Source organism: Pantherophis guttatus, chromosome 4 (genome assembly GCF_059756535.1).
Source record: "Pantherophis guttatus breed Tessera chromosome 4, ASM5975653v1, whole genome shotgun sequence".
Taxonomy (NCBI): domain Eukaryota; kingdom Metazoa; phylum Chordata; class Lepidosauria; order Squamata; family Colubridae; genus Pantherophis; species Pantherophis guttatus.
This window is the reverse complement of record NC_142066.1, coordinates 29,125,974-29,143,172: the sequence shown is the minus strand read 5'-3', so window position 1 is coordinate 29,143,172 and position 17,199 is coordinate 29,125,974. Positions and strand designations below refer to the sequence as shown.

The 17,199-nt window shown below is 40.8% G+C and overlaps 1 protein-coding gene across 4 annotated transcripts; it reads left to right on the top strand.

The window, feature by feature from the left end:
• Positions 1-419: 419 nt before the first annotated feature.
• On the top strand, positions 420-15,380 carry EMP3 (epithelial membrane protein 3 (MAM blood group)). 4 transcript variants are annotated; one of them, XM_034419457.3, is made up of 5 exons: positions 420-748; positions 6,038-6,123; positions 10,884-10,986; positions 11,543-11,683; positions 12,880-15,380. In XM_034419457.3, exons 2-5 carry the CDS (start codon positions 6,046-6,048, stop codon positions 13,047-13,049), a joined length of 492 nt encoding a protein of 163 aa, XP_034275348.1. In that variant the 5' UTR covers positions 420-748; positions 6,038-6,045; the 3' UTR covers positions 13,050-15,380. The 4 variants fall into 4 exon arrangements, with proteins under 4 accessions (XP_034275348.1, XP_087747974.1, XP_034275350.1 ...); XM_087891848.1 differs by lacking the exon at positions 420-748 and adding an exon at positions 4,355-4,403; XM_034419459.3 differs by lacking the exon at positions 420-748 and adding an exon at positions 5,512-5,743.
• Positions 15,381-17,199: the final 1,819 nt, after the last annotated feature.

The window sequence follows — 17,199 nt, the reverse complement described above, 5'->3', positions numbered from 1 at the left end:
TTCCCTGAAGGGCAGGGGAAAACAATTGCAGGTTTTACAACCATTCATTTAGTGACCATTTGAAGTTACAAAGGAAGTGAAAAAAGTGACTTACCACCTTTTCTCGCACATCCCCCCCCAGTCACATGATCAGAATTCAGGCGCTTGGCAACTGGAACATATTTATGACGGTCGCAGTGCCCCCAGAGTCACATGATCACCTTTTGCAACCTTCTGACAAGCAGGGTCAATGGGGAAGCCAGATTCACTTAACAACCGTGTTACTAACTTAACAACTGCCGTGATTCACTTAACAACTGTGGCAAGAAAAGGTCCTAAAATGGGGCAAAACTCAATGTTTTGCTTAGCAATGGGAATTTTGAGCTCAATTGTGGTCATAAGTCAAGGACTACCTGCATCTGCCTCTCCTTGCAACTACTGGCAAAAACGAAGCAGAGGCACCAACAGAGGGGAGCGACCCAACTCTCTCGAAAAGCCGGGCGTCTCTCAAGCGACCCCCGGCCCAGCCTTTTCCCCCAGTTCCCTTCTCGGAGGCGTCAGGCCAGCCACGCGCTCTCTGTTCCCACCCTCGTGGCCAGGAGCCAAGGGCAGGGCGAGGAGAACGTGGTACGAGCAGGATGAACTAAATTTGTATTTAAAAAAAAAAAAAGAAGCGGGGGCAGTCCACAGGAAAAAACTTCCGAAGAAGCACTGAGCGCCAACGGAGACCGATCGGCTGCACCCCTGCCCAGCCCTGCGCTGCCAACAGGTAACTAAACCCACGCGGGTGGGCGAGAAGTTGCGAGTGGGTCGTTCTGAGACCGATCGAAATGAGAATCGGTGTATGTTGGGGGGGGGGGAGTGGACTTTTGGAGGGGTTTAGGAAGGATCTCATCAGTTTAGTGTTGGGGGGGAGTCGTGAGAGGCGGGAAGGCGACGAAGGACGCCAAACGGTTTCTTTACTCGCTGGAAAAGGATCGGGAGAAGGGAGAGAAACGGCGCCGTCCTATCAGACGGCCGATCTACTCGCACTCCCCCCTGCCATCTAATCTAATCCCTAAACCGCCCATCCTTTCTCCACCGATGGCTTTTCTCACCCGCCCAACATCCATTATCCTTCGCGCCTTCCTTTCCGGACGCGGATCGTTGCCTTCGTTGAGTTATTTTTTTTAATTGTTTGGCACCGTATTTTGGCTAGCCTATTAACAGTAGTCTTTAAAAAATAAAAAAAGTCCGAAAAGGCACGTTATACTTCCATACCTCTATGAAACTTTACATTTAAAATTATTGGGGGGGGGGGGAAGTAGTGGAATAGCCGCCAATGCAGGCTCCACCTCCCGAATCCCCAAATTTTAGCCAATCGCGATTCTTAATAGATTTCAAAACGCTAATTTTTGGGAGGCAGGGGGATGTTGTTGAGAACAAGCAAGAGGCTGGAGTGCGAGAAATTTTGACATAAAATAAACTTTTAGGGCTTTCGGTTTTGCTCTCATTCCACACCGACTTTATTGGGGTGGAAATCTGGGTGTGAGAAGTTGCGAAGAAGGGGATGGTGGACGTGTATGAACCTCCTCCGGGTGTTGTCCCATTAAGTTTTGGGGCATTCCTCACTTCTGTCCTTGCCATTTGTTTGGGGCTGCTGCTAGGAGTTGTCATTCAACATCTGGAAAACTACAGATTCCCCACTTTTGGATTATGTTCTTCTAAAATAGGTTTATTACATCACAACCGAATGCAAACCCCAACTCACTTATTGTTAATACATTTGATTGCTTTCGGTTTGCTGTATCCTGTTAAGCAACTTTTAAATATGGCAGAAGGAACAAGCCGAAAAGCTTTTTAAAATGGCCTTGCAGTGAAAACTGCTGGATTTCATGCAGATTACCTTATAACTTTTAAGATTTAAATACAGATAGTCCGCGAGCTATGACCAAATTGAGAACAGCATTTTGGTTGCTAAGCAAGGTGGTTGTTAAGTGAGTCACACCCAATTTTGCCCTTTTTCGCCATGGTTCTTAAGTGAAGCACTGCAGTTAGATGGTTATTGGCCATGGTTTCCCTCACAGACTTTTCTTGTAGGGAGCCAGCCTGGAAGGTCCCAAGTACTGATCACATGACTCTGGGATGCTGCAACCTTTGTAAATACATGCTGATTGCCAAGCACCTAAATTTTGATCATATGATCATGGGGATACCGTGAGGGTTGTAAGCTCAAAGAACGGTTGTAAATCATGTTTTTGACTGCCGTTGTAACTTCTAGAGGTCACTAAATGAATGGTCAAGGACTGCCTGTAGAATTTTAACTTAAATCTGGAGCCCAATGTACACAAACTCAGAAGAAGTCTCACTGGCTCTATATTTTGCTGAATAAATATGTAGAGAATATTGTGTGCTGTAAACTATAGTTCATTCTATGCAAACTTTCCTTCAGTTACAGGGTAATCCTCATCTTACAACAGTTCATTCAGTGACGGTTCAAATTTACAAAGCACTGAAAAAATGACTTAGCATTTTGCGCACTTATGACCATTGCAGCATCCCCCTGGTCATATCATTTACATTTGGATGCTTGGCAATGACTCATATGTATGACAGTTGCAGTGTCCCGGGGTCATATGATCCCCTTTTGTGACCTGACAGGCAAAGTCAATGGGCAAGCCAGATTCACTTAACAACGGTGTTACTAATTTAACAGCTGCAATGATTCACTTAACATGTGACAAAGAAGGTCTTTAAATGGGGCAAATTTCACACTTAGCAACATAAATTTTGGGCTCAATTGTCGAGGACTACCTTTACGTCTCTTCCAATACAGCAGTGCTTCCTTTTAATCTTATGCTGCATTATTCAAGGTTTTCCCTATTTTTTGCAGGGCAGGGAGTTTGCAGAATTTGCTAAGTTTGCAGAACTTATTTTTGTGCGTGTTACCTTATAATTATGCAGTTTTAGGCATCTTTGCAGAGTAACCAAACTTTCCAAGAAGGGGTGCCTTTTGATTCAGCAGTAGATTAACTCTTTTACAGCCTTCCTATTCTGATCCCCTCCTGGATTGGAGAAGGTTGTTTACTGCCTAGGTCAGGAAACTCCAATTCTTGGTGGAGAATTACTCAAGGAAGGGAACGCCTTTTTTAGTCTGAAAAATGTCACTTGGCAGTTACGTCCATGTGTAACAGAAAGCAGAAGAGAGTTTTAACAATTAAGCTTTAGTCCATGGAGAATTTCTGTTTAGATTACAAATGAAGGAAATGCCCCTTCAAGAATAATATTGCAGCATTAGCGAAGAAGCACATCAGGTTGAAAAGCAGTCACATAGTGGATAATGAGATCTGCTAAATCAGGGGTCTCCAACGTTGGCAACTTTGAGCCTGGCGGACTTCAACACCCAGAATTCCCCAGCGGGAAATTCTGGGAGTTGAAGTCCACCAGGCTTAAAGTTGCCAATGTTGGAGACCCCTGTGCTAAACTGCAGCCCTACTCTGAGTTGTCATATCTGTGGTTATCCTCTTGTTTACACTCATATTGTCCAATTAAAACCCCAGATATATAAGGACTACAGCTCCCAAAATTCTCAGCCATAGAAGGCATAGCTGGTTTCTCTTATTTTTTTTATTATACGTCCCTGTTTTATTCTAAAACAGGGACACTTAACCTGCAATCCATAGAGTTGAAGGTCTATGGATAGATTTCGGGAGGGGATGGTGGTAGTGTCAGTGGACTTTGATGGGATAACATTTACAACATTTACAACATTTTCACTATTTTATTTTATACACTTAAAAATACGTTTCTGAGAAGGGGCCTGTAGGTTTCACCTGTCTCTAACAAGGGCCCAAGACACAAAAGGTTAAGAACTGTTCAAAACATGAAGTGAAATATTTCTTCAAAGCTCAGGAATTTGAAGGCCATTAGTAAGGCTTGACCCCGAAACGTTTTCTTGCTAGAGGAGAAGGACAATGGTGCTATTGTTATCTCCCAAATGCTCAGATGAGATTTTACAAGATTTAGGCCACTTCCATTTTATTTAAGTAATAATAATATATGCCTCCCATCTCAAAATCATATGATTAAGCCTCAGAGAATTGGTCATCCGTGCTAGAGTTTGGGGATGAGTAACATGGGACCTCCCAGATATTGCCAAGTCAAAAATTCCGATGGCTCATATCATTGGCCAAGTTATGGTTGGGGCTTAAGCTTCAATTTTCAACAGCCCTGGCCAGTGGTGAAATTCAAATTTTTTTACTACCAGTTCTGTGGGCATGGCAGGGGAAGGATACTGCAAACTCTCCATTCCCACCTTACTCTGGGGTCAGCCAGGGGTGGTATTTGCCGATTCTCCGAACTACTCAAAATTTCTGCTTTCGGTTCTCCAGAACTTGTCAGAACCTGCTGAATTTCACCCCGGGCCCGGGCCAGCATATTCTATGGTATGATCTACAATAGATTAAAGAATTGAATTCTCCAAAACAATTGAATTAATAGATTAACCAAAATTCTTCCATTCATAAATTGAAGGTGATGAATTACAGATAGTCCTCGATTTACAAACTATTTGTTTAGTGACCAAAATTATAACAGCACCAAAAAAAGTGACTCATGACAGTTTTTCACACGTATGACCATTGCAGCATCCCCATAGTCACATGATCAAAATATGGATGCTTGGTATCTGGCTCATATTTACGACGGTTGCAGTATCCCAGGGTTATGTGATCACCTTTTGTGATCTTCTGACAAGCAAAGTCAAGGGGGAAGCCAGATTCATTTAACAACCATATTACTAAATAACAACCGCAGTGATTCACTTAATAACTATGGAAAGGTCGTAAAATGGGACAAAACTCACAACAACTGTCTCACTTAGCAATAGAAATTTTGGGCTTAATTGTGGTCTTAATTCGAGGACTACCTGTATTAAATCTGTTTTAAATGCCAGATTAATGAACACCGGTACATTATTTTTAATGTACATCTTAAATTGCAGAGTAGGAATGCAACCCATGGATTACGGCCAGAATATGGTCTTACAAGTAACCCCACTAGAGAATCAGATTTTCTGTTAATGGAATACCTGATGATAAATTTGACAGTGTGAAAGAAAACCACAAATCTGAGCCATGTTCCTCATTGGCAAAGCTATATAGTGACGGGAATTTTGGCACTAAAACAAACTGAAAAAAAAAAGTGGCATTTATTGCTTAATTCTAAACTCAGCCTCAGATTTCTTTTCTCTGCTCTGCACTGCCTATTGCAATGTTTCTCAACTCTAGCAACTTTAAGAGTTGTGGGTTCTCCATTGCTGGAGGATTTCAAGAAAAGATTGGATAACCCTGAGATGTCTGAGATGATACATCTCCTGCCATGGGCAGTGGGTTGGAGTAGAAGAACTCCAAAATCCCTTCCACTCTATGATTCCGAGGCACGCAGACTGTCCACATGTCTTAAAGTTGCCATGGTCGAGAAACACTGAATTCCCTCTTTGCCATTTGGAGGAAAACAAACCGTTTGTGAGTGAGTGTGTATGCGTGCGCGTGTGCAGTCTTGATGGGACTGAAAAGGGCGGCAACATAGCTAGGCAATTACTACCCCTTTTTACCTCCTTCTTCTTGCCCACAGCTCACATAATTCTAAAACATCTGGATCATATTAAGCCAGGCTTACAGCCACAGGAATTTAAACTAGCTGCAGGAGCCCAGATTCTGCTTTCTCTGATGTGGGGGTAGGAGGAAGGAGGAAATACGTTGCATTTAAGGACGGGCTTCAAAAAGTGAGCATCCTGAGGCAATTTGGAATAAACTGGCTAAGGTCTGAGTAACGGGAGAAATTTTTCATTTTTCCCCCTTTGGAATTGAGTTGTGAATCCTTGGAAAGGGATATGGGAATGACTGGATAACGGAGAAAGCTTCTGGGATGCAGAATCTGGAGAGAGCAGAATTTATCAGTTTGAGGAGACACAGTGGGATTAATATTGCTTGGGAAGACAGTAGTTTCTGCTTTCTTTAACCAGCCACAAGGAAGGACACGTGTAAACTTAATCTATGTTTTTCTTCTCTCCATGCAGCTTCCAGGATGAGTTTCCTTCTCTTTGCGGTCACAGCCCTCCATGTTCTTATCCTCATTTTACTCTTCGTAGCCACCTTGGACAAGGTAAATAAGAACTGAAATACTCCAGTGTTTAATCTGCAATTTCAATGTTTCGTTTGAGAGCTGCTTAGCTAATTCTACATTCCCTACCCTTCTGTGCCCAGTTCTGTTACGCTACAATTCTCAGAATTGTCCAGCCATCTGGATTTCACAAGGGGTGCTGCATGATTTAGTAAGCTCAACTGTAGAGACAATTTCCTCTGACTCTTTGATGAGGTACCAGGTTTTAATCAAGGATAGTAAATAACTTTGCTCAGCATTTCACTTGGGGGGAAAAAAACCCATAGCTATCAGGCATGAAGATTGAGGACCACATGTTAAGTTGTAGTTAAGCTGATTTATTGCTTATGACTATATACAAGAATCTAGTCAATGAATGGTCAGCACTAAATTGGTGCTAGATAAGAGTCAACAGAATTCAAGGTGGGCTGGAATTGGATTGCTGGTGGGAATGTAAAGACTCCAGGCTGACTGCTTCCTTGACTCCACCTCCCTCCAGGTTCTGCCTCTTCTCCTATATCAGCAACCTGTTCTTCTATATTTTAGTATGTGCTCATCATCTGTTTATCCAGGTAATAAAATGTTTACTGCTAGGATGAAGGTTTTACACATATGTGGGTTGGAATTAAAAAACAAATGCTGAACAACTTACTTCTACCCATCATCACTATCTGTAGCTGAAAAAATAATGATAAAAATGAAGGACATATTGAGGTAGTTACCTTGATCTCTCATCTTTTGCAATATAAGCTTGATCACCATCAAACCACCAGCTATGTGGATAGCAAGGCTGGTGTCAAGAGAAGATGGAAAACACCCCTTCAGTTTTTAGTTCAGAAAAATAAGAAATTAATCTGCCTTGATTTAAGGGCTAAGGATGAGAGGAATGCTATAACATCTGGTTGTTTTCTTTAAGTTTGGTTAGGCAGAGTTTGAACCAAAGTTAAAGGCAGTTAAAGGACATTCAGATGTGCCCCAGATGATCTTGGCTTCTACACGTTTACTCATCTCTCTGTTAAGAATAGTAAGATTTAGTCACAAGCTAAATATGTGTGAGGGATTCTCATAAACTGATCTGAAGAGAATCCCTTGAAAATGCCAGCCATAATTTTTATTCAAGATAATTGCTCCTCAGATGTCAAGAGTAGAGCCTAAGAGAAGGCCATAGACACTTCAAAGACTCCCCAATGGCATTACATTTCTGCCTGAAATTCTTCTTGCTTCTTGCATTTCTAATTGGTCTTTGTTTCTCCCCAAAAGCAGAATATATTTACACATCTGTAAACATACTTATGCACACCCTTTATGTTTTGGGAGAGCCCTCTTAAAAGGTAAACAAAAATGCATTTGGGAAACAAGCACCAACTAACAACTCTGATGGGGGATATGACACAACCTGAAAAACTTTTATGGGCTCAATTTTTTAAGCGTTTTTTTTTTTTAAGTACTGTATTTTTTTCCCCTCCTTTAAATTTAAAACAGATTTCTTTAAATAAAAGATTGTCTTATTCTGCTATTTACTGATCCCAAAGAATATGTCTCTATCCCCATATTTTGTTATTCTGACAACTAGTTTTGGGAAGATTATTGATATTAACCCCCTCCGATTTAAGATAGGGTGTGTGTGTGTATTTTGAATGGTGAATTGTCATTGCTGGCATTTTGAAACTCTGCTGGAAAAGAGACAGATAATTCTCTTGAACAAACAAATTGTGTCTCTTTCCTTGCTTCAGGAATCTCTGACAAATCCTTCAGGATTAGTTTGTTGATTAAAAAATCACAGAACCATGCCGGTTAACACAGGAAAAGGCTGGGTTACAACCATGAATCCTGGTTCCACTTCGAACAATTTGGACATATGACTTGTTTAGCTCATTAATAATTTTATCTTGAATGAGGAATCTGTACCTTTCCAACAAAACAAAATAAGACAAAATTACCATACAGCTGAATTCCTCCAGACAGTGTTTTTCAACTTTGGCAACTTGAAGATGGGTGAATGTTAATTCCCAAAATTCTCCAGCTACCAATGTTGGTTGGGAAGTTCTGGGAGTTGAAGTCCACACATCTTAAAATTACAAGGTTGAGAAACTCTGCCTTAAAATATTTGGTTGTGTTTGAGACATTTGATGGATACATTACATTGTGTCCCCTGCTGTATCACTTGGAGTGAAAGTAATTTGTAAGAGATTTGCTTTACCCCCTTTTCTTTTATTTCTCTCCATGCAACTTTTCCCTTTCACTGCTCCCCAAACCTGATTCTTTAATAGTAGATTAGGGTTTCCACCAGTTACATCTTCAGGAAGCCTAAATACAGATAGTCCTCGACTTACGATCACAATTGAGATCAACATTTCCATTGCTAAGCAAGACAGTTGTTAAATGGGTTTTGTCACATTTTACGGCCTTTCTTGCCACAGTTGTTAAGTGAATCACTGCAGTTGTTAAATTAATTATCACGGTCGTTGAATCTGCCTTCCCCATTGACTTTGCTTGTCAGAAGGTCACAAAAGGGGATCACAGGACCTTGGGACATTGCAACCGTCATAAACACGAGCCAGTTGCCAAATGTCCAAATTTTAATCACATGACCATGGGAATATTGTAAGTTTTAAGTGTGAAAAAAGATCGCAAGTCTCTTTTTTCTGTACTGTTGTAACTTTGAATGATCACTAAATGAATGTAAGTTGAGGACTACCTGTAATTGTTTTCCTTTCCCTCCTGGCCACAGGGGAAAAAAAGAAGTGTCACCTGTTGGATTTCTGCCTGTGTCTCACCAAAAGGATGCTCCTGGTGTCTCCATGTTGCTGTGCTCATACTGTACAAGGGATGCTGTAAATCAGTTTTTTTCAATGCTGTTCTAATTTCGAACGGTCACTAAAGGAATGGTTGTAAGTTGAGGATTACCTGTACAGGTAGTCCTCGACTTACAACAGTTCATTTAGTGAACATTCAAAGTTACAACGGCACTAAAAAAGTGACTTATGATCGTTTTTCACACTTAACGACCATTGCAGCATCCCCAAGGTCACGTGATTTACATTCGGATGCTTGACAACTGACTCACATTTATGACGGTTGCAGTGTCCCAGAATCATGTGATGCCCTTTGGCGGCCTTCTGATCAGCCAAGTCAAAGGGGAAACCAGATTTACTTAACCATGGTGGTACTAATTTAAGAACTGCAGTGATTCACTTAACAAGTGTGGTAAGAAAAATGGGGTAAAATCCATTTAATAAATTTCTCACTTAACAACATAAATTTTGGGCTCAATTGTGGTCATAAGTTGAGGACTATCTGTATATGACACCTTTAAAAAAAAAAAATCAAAAGTTGCCCTAAGTCCGCTAAGAGACGAAAATGAAGGAATGGCTCTGTACCAGGAAAGAACAACGTAGAAGAGGGACATTCAGAGAAGTTTTTGGGAGAAAGATTCAGGAATGTGTGGCAGCCTCCAGAGCTTGGCAGCATCACTACGAGACTGCACATAAATCCAATTACAGAAGAAAAGCTCGAAGAGAAAAAGTTGTGGAAAGAATATTTTGGAAAGCCAGAACGTTTTCAAATGCCTCTTGTTCCATTGAATAAATTTTCTTCCTTGATTCCACAGGATGGGAAAACAAATTTTACAATTACAGGTACAGGTAGTCCCAATTATGACCATAATGGAGCTTGATCACTATGGTTGTAAGCCATGATAGTCATAACATGGGTCGGTCACATGACTGACTTCATTTACAATCTTTTTTGCAGCAGTCATTAAGCAAATCACCATCGTTGTTAAGTGAAACAATGATTTTCTATAATGATTTTGGTCGAAACTGTTGTAAAAGGCAATTGTGTGATCATGGGACAATGCAAATGTTTGTGAATGCAGCCATGTTGCTGAGTGCCCGAAGTTTGGACATGCCCGAACTTTGAATCCAGGTCATAAGTAGCCTCAACATAGGTCTATTTGAACATTTGATTGGTCAATAAAAAATCAGTCATACATTTGAGGATTGCCTGTATAATATGTAGTTCAATTTCAAGGATTCATTCATTCATTCAGTCATTCATTCATTTTGCCTATCTATCTATAGAAGCAACTTGGAGTTAAGGAGAAGCTTTCTAACAGCGAGAACAATTAATCAGTGGAACAATTTGCCTTTAGAAGTTGTAGGTCCTTCATCACTGGAGGTCTTTAAGAAGAGACTGGCTAGCCACTTGTCTGAAATGCTATAGGGCCGTGATGGCGAACCGATGGCATGCATGCCAGGGGTGGCACTGACAGCTTACGAGCCATCGTCCCAGCTCAGCTCAGCATGTGTGCATTCCTCCTGCCAGCCAGCTGATTTTCAGATCTCTGCCACGCATGCAAGGCGGGGTGCATGTGGGGGTCGCATGCGCATGCATGGGGGAGCGCGGGGGGTCATGCGAGGGAGGGTGGGGAATGCAGGAGGCGCGTGCATGCACAGGGGGGTGGGGGAGCATGGGAGGTCACGTGTGCATGTGGGGGGGGTGGGGCACGGGAGGGGGGTCACACACACATTGCATTTCGGCACGTGATGACAAAAAGATTAGCCATCATTGGTATAGGGTGTCCTGCTAGAACAGGGGATTGGCATTATAAAAATAAGATTTTATTTGGATTCCCCAACCAGTGATGAGTTGGAGGCAGTTTATTAACATTCACCCATTTGGAAAGGTGACCTCTTTGGCCTCATCTTTTTTGTCCTAATTCCTTGCCTTTGCTGGGGTTTTGTTTTGTTTTTTTGTTCTAGTCATGGTGGGTTCTGCCTAACAGAGAAACAGTGAACATCTGGAATGAATGTCTGATGGATAACCAGCACCAAAACTGGACTTGTCACCCGGTGTCTGACAGTAGTGAGTATATAGTTTGTGTTTTGTGGAAATGGCTCAGGACCATCTATGGCCACTTCCCTTCAATTGGCAGGTAAATCAGGAGATTCAGGCAGTTCAAATGAGTATTAAGATTTATTGCAAACTTAAGATCTCTACAAGAACCTGAGCTACTAATAGACAAGGGAAATGAGCGGGAATTAAGAATGTATTCAAGGTGGGCTGCACTTAGATCTCTGGTGGGCGTGAAGGGACTCATGACTTATGATGCGTTTGACTCCTCCCTTGTGCCCAGCCTGGTCATTTCTTACAATCTGCAGGAAAGGGTCAAACTTGGCAAGAAGGTGGAGAGAAGTTTGCATGCTTGTGTAATTTTCACTATTCTGCTTCAAGATTAAGGATGCATTTATGGAGCCTTTCCCAAACCAGGTGCTCCTCAGATGTTCAGCTCCCGGAATTTCCCAGTATATATGACTAATAATGCTTTAACCATTTGGGCTGGTGGAAAATTTACTGGAGAAGGCAGATTGATAAGGTCTGCTCTTAATGGTTTTTTCTCTTCAATGGTTTCTCTCCCCAGAATGGCTTCATGGAGTCCAGGCATTCATGGTTTTAAGCCTTCTTTTCTCCAGTTTAGCTTTCATTATTTTCATGTGGCAGCTCTACACGATGAAGCGGGGAAGCCTGTTTTATGCCACAGGAATTTTCCAGATATTGACTGGTAAGGGTCCAATTCAGTGGTGGAATTCAATTTTTTTTACTACCAGTTCTGTGGGCGTGGCAGGGGAAGGATACTGCAAAATCTCCATTCTCACCTCACTCCAGAAGGATACTGCAAAATCCCCATTCCCTCCCCACTCATGGGGAAAGGACATTGCAAAATCCCCATTCCCTCCTCACTTATGGGGGAAGGATATTGCAAAATCTCCATTCCCGCCCCACTCATGGGGGAAGGATATTGCAAAATCTCTATTCCCACCCCAGTCTAGGGCCAGCCAGAGGTGGTATTTGCCGGTTCTCCGAACTATTCAAAATTTCCACTACCAGTTCTCCCGAACCTGCTGAATTTCGCCCCTGGTCCAATTTAATCACCATTTGAAGGCTGTAAAATCACAGTACAAGAGAAAGGTGTTAGCATCCAAAAGGAAAAAAGATTTGGGCCGAGTTGTAGGGGAGCGGATGTTTCCATGTGCAACATGTAAATGGAAGGGGGCATTGCATAGATCCATGTTCCTCAACCTTAGCCACTTGAAAGTGTGTAGACTTCAACTCCCAGAATTCCCCAGCATATTAAGGTCTAACTTAATTGGAAGGATATGCAAAATGCTCATTGGAACCCTGGATGAATCTGGTTATGTTCCATTTGCCCAAATTATCTTTTTAATATAAGGACCTCGCAAGCCCGAGTTAAGTGGAGTTCAAGAGTGGCAAAGCTTGGCTCTTCAAATAGCCTTTAGATGAGTGACTTTAAGATGGGTGGACTTCAACTCTCAGAATTCCCCAGAAAGCAATTCTGGTTTGGGAATTCTGGGAGTTGAATTCCCAAACCAGAATTGCTTTCTGGGGAATTCTGAGAGTTGAAGTCCACATGTCTTAAAGTTGCCAAGGTTAAGAAATGCTGATCCCAGCTATTCCCACCAGAATTACCAATTAGAAGTTGTAGTTGAAGAACATCCCAAACAGCATAAGTCTCTTCCTCCCACCCACCCCCATTTTGCCCATTTAGCTCTGGTGCTCTGAATTCTTTGATCCTGGGACGCCTATTGCAGATCTGAATAGGTGGCTGGTAAGATTTTGCACTCTAGGAATTGTCTATATAGATAGGAAGGATGTAATTTTGGGTTACTTGCTGAAGAAAGGGAAGCAAGATGGAGCTGTAACTTGATCCTAATTCACCTTTATTTGGTTTCTTCCCAGCTGCCTCTGTGTTCACAGCTGCCTTGATCTACACTATCCATGTGGATACTTTCCAGCAGGGACGAATGCCTGGCGGCTCTTATGGCCACTGTTTTGTGCTAGCCTGGCTTGCTTTTCCCTTGGCCCTTGTCAGTGGGATTGTCTACATCCACCTTCGGAAAAAAGAGTGACTTACAATAGGGGAACTTCTCCATTTATCTTGGAAGGAGACTTTTGCTCCTTTCAATTTAGCTATGCATTCATTCTTCGCAGTTTTTGAAAGCACTCATGGGACAAAATTCTATGCAATGGGTAACTTGATCCGAGGGGGCTCTTGCATTATAAGTACACGGTTTTCGTTTGCGTACAGGTAGTCCTCGACTTATGACCACAATTGAGCCCTAAATCTCTGTTGCTAAGCAAGACTATTTTTAAGTGAGTGGTGCCCTATTTTACAACCTTTTTGCTACAGCTGTCATGCGAATCATTGCAGCTGTTAAATGAACCATGTGGTTGTTAAGGGAATCCGGCTTTCCCCATTGGCTTAGTTTTCCAGAAACCAGCTGCGAAGCATCCAAATTTTGATCACATGACCATGGGGATGCTACAGCGGTCATTAAGCGTGAAAACTATTTTCCAGTGCTGTTGTAACTTCAAACATATCAGTAAAGGAAGGGTTGTAAATCAAGGACTACCTGTATTTTTATATGCCTCCCATGACATGGGAAGTTAAAGTTGTGCCATCATATACTGGGCATTTCTTTAGTCTGAGAGGTTACCATGAATTAAATACATTAATATTTTGCTGGCAAAATGATATGACATCATGCCATTCTATCGGCCTATTCTCCTAATATCTGGAGAAATGTTTGCTTCTTGTTTTTGTAATTATGTACATGTAGATTATAGCCACTTTTTACTTTTGCAAATGAGGGAACAATATATTCCTCCTGTAGTTTTTTTTTTAAATGAATAATCTCCCTTTTTGATAACCTGAAGTATGGCAGACAATTCTCCTACTTTTTTTATATATAGAAACCAATTTTTATTTTAAACACGTATTTTAATGGGAAAAACATGGAGGCGAATTGGTAGTATATATATAAAATATATCTTTTTTAAAGTTTTTGCAAATGGAAGGCAACTTGAAACATAATGTAAAAGGATTCTCGTGGGGGGTTTAAGAAAACATTTTAAAATGGAGTTTAAATAAGAATCTGTTTCATAACATGTTGGTTTTATTGCAGATTTTTCTGTCTTTTCATATTTGCCTCTTGGGACCAAAAATACAGCGTGGATAAAATATCTATTAAATTGCAGTTGAAAAAATCATTGAACTTTTTAAAGTTTGAAGAACAGGCCACAGGAATCTGTGCTTGTTGCTTGTTTCGAAAAATTTTTAGTAATCTTTTAAAAAGTGTCTTCTTATTATTGTAAAAGTAGAAGTATTTGGGGGGAGGTCAAAAAAATCAAGATGGCATAATTATGCAACTGATCCTGCCTTTTATATGCAACACATATACAAAATTAGGGAGCTTCAGTTATGCACTTCATATTGTACAGCTATTTCTATTTTTTTTTTACCTCTATTCCCACATATTACCTTTATCCTATCTTTATAATGCTTCCCCTCCAGAATATTCTACATAGGAAAAGTAGATTGGGAAAATAATTACTTTTAAATAGATTTGTGGGATAAAATGTTTAGTTGGTGGGATATTGGTTATTCTGTATTTAATATCTTTGCGACTATTTCTTAACCTTCAGATTTCTTTATAGTATAGGTAGTTCTCATTTGGCAAGCAAAACTGGGACTGGCAACTCAGTCATTAAGCAAAACAATCGCTAAATGGAAACACATCTTCAGCTCCCCTTTACTTTATAGACCTGTTAAAGATAATAAATATGAGAATTTACTGCAGTTACTTTTTCATCACCATCACAACTGTGAATAGTCACTAAATGAGGTGGTCACTAAACAAGGACTACTGTAACTTTCAGTAACTTCATTCTGAGTTACAACCAATTGTAACTCCCTGTTCAGTGGATGTACATCGGCAGCAGTATTTGTTCCCATTCATACTCAAATATTTCAGGTTTGTGTTTTTTCTAGCTTTTTCCAAATGTATCTCCCTTTATTTTCAATGTACTGGCTGAAAATTATAGGGACTGTACGCTGCATATCCAAAAATCTGCAGTTTAAGGCAGGGTTCTCCAACCTTGGCAACTTTAAGACTTGTGAACTTCAGTTCCCAGAATTCCTCAGCCAGGAATTCTGGGAGTTGAAGTCCACAAGTCTTAAAGTTGCCAAGGTTGGAGAACCGATTTAAGGAATGTTCACAAAATTATGAGGAATGTTCACAAAATTATGCCTGTGTACCATCTTTCTTCAACAGGTTGGTTCTTCCTTCAACTTGATTGCTAGCCCCAAAATTTATGTTTTACAAATGTTCCCTTTTTGTCTTCTTCCAATGGATTTTATATTTTATATGTATTTTAGAAATTAAAAAGCAACCAAAAGACTTGACAGTGTTGTTATTTTCCTTCTTTGGGGCAGCAAATACTTTATACTCCAATTCTCCTAGCTTTCACAAGGGAAACTCTTATTTAGAGAGAAGGCCTTTCATGATTCGGCTAGCTCTTCTTTAGAATAGAATTCTTTATTGGCCAAGTATGATTGGACACACAAGGAATTTGTCTTGGTGCATAAGCTCTCGGAATACATAAAAGAAAAGATACATTCATCAAGAATTATAAAGTACAACACTTAATGATAGTCATAGGGAACAAATAAGCAATCAAATCATATTAGGAAACGGTCAATATAAATCGTAAGGATACCAGCAACAAGGTTACAGTCATACAGTCATAAGTGGGAGGAGATGGGTGATAGGAACGATGAGAAGATTAATAGTAATGCAGACTTAGTAACTAGTTTGACATTGTTGAGGGAATTATTTGTTTAGCCGACACAATTTTACCATCAACTCAAGTCGCTAAGTGATGTGGTCACTAAGCATAAAACTATGTGACCACGATGGGCTTACGATGTCACATCTATTTGGTTGTTAAGTGAATCACGATGGCTGTAAAGTAAAGTGTCCCATGACTGTGTCCTCCATTATTCTATTTGTCACAAGTCAATTGTGAAGCATGTGAATAGCAATCATTCAGCTCTGGGATGCTGTGGTATAAATGTGTACTGGTTGCGAAGTGCCTGAATGATGATCATGTGATTGGGATGCCGGGATGGTTGCGCCATAGAATTTGTGTCAGATGTCTTTTTTAAAAAAACAAAAACAAAACAACACTCTAGCTTTGACATTGCATGAGGCAGTCAGTAAGCGAGGACTACCTGTAGCAAATTGCAATTTAAATATAATTCTCACAGCTATGTCAAGGGCAGCCACAATCCGTACTGCAGTTGTTCATTCACTGCCTTACAGTCTAACTGGGCAAGCCACAGGTAGTCCTTGACATGCGATCACAATTGAGCCCAAACTTTGTTGTTAAGTGAGTTTTGCCCCATTTTATGACCTTTCTTGCCGCAGGTGTTAAGTGAATCACTGCAGTTGATAAGTTAGTAACCTGGTTGTTAAGTGAATCTGGCTTCACCATTGACTTTGCTTGTCAGAAAATAGCAAAATGATCATAAATATGACTCAGTTGCCAAGCATCTGAATTTTGATCTCATGATCATGAGGGGTCGTAACTATGAAAGGTCACTTTTTTCAGTGCCGTTGTAACTTTGAAAGGTCACTAAATGAACTACACGATGATTGTAGCATCTCCATAGTCACGTCATCAAAATTCGGATGCTTGGCAACTGACTTATGTTTATGACGGTTGCAGTGTCCCGGGGTCACATGATCACTTTTTGTGACCTGATAAGCAAAGTCAATGGGGAAGCCAGATTCATTTAACAACCGTATTACTAAAAGCTAGGGATTCACTTAGCAACTATGGCAAGAAAGGTCATACAATAGGGCAAAATTCACTTAACAACTGTCTCACTTGGCAGCAGAAATTTTGGGCTCCGTTGTAGTCATAAGTCGAGGACTAACCTGTATTGTGGCATTTGAACATTTAAACTGCTTACAAGCTTCCCCAGAACTCTTGTTATTTTTGTAGATGAGAACCGAGTGGTCGTGACTGGTTGTTCCTAGGCTCCCTTATTCACTTTGCACATTGCTTTTGGACTGCCTGTGTGGTATAACTACTGGACTGTCTGCCTTGCTGACAAAGTAACCTACTCCCATCCATATTAGGCAAAAGTGCAGCTTAAAGTCTACAGAGGGTGCTAATTTGCCATCTGGCAAAGCACAGATCTGTGCCTGGGAA

Coding starts and splice junctions, on each gene's coding strand:
- EMP3 (XM_034419457.3), top strand. CDS start 6,046: ATGAGTTTCCTTCTCTTTGCGGTCACAGCCCTCCATGTTCTTATCCTC. Junction 6,124..10,883: donor TCGTAGCCACCTTGGACAAG/GTAAATAAGAAC, acceptor TTTTTGTTCTAG/TCATGGTGGGTTCTGCCTAA. Junction 11,684..12,879: donor AATTTTCCAGATATTGACTG/GTAAGGGTCCAA, acceptor GTTTCTTCCCAG/CTGCCTCTGTGTTCACAGCT.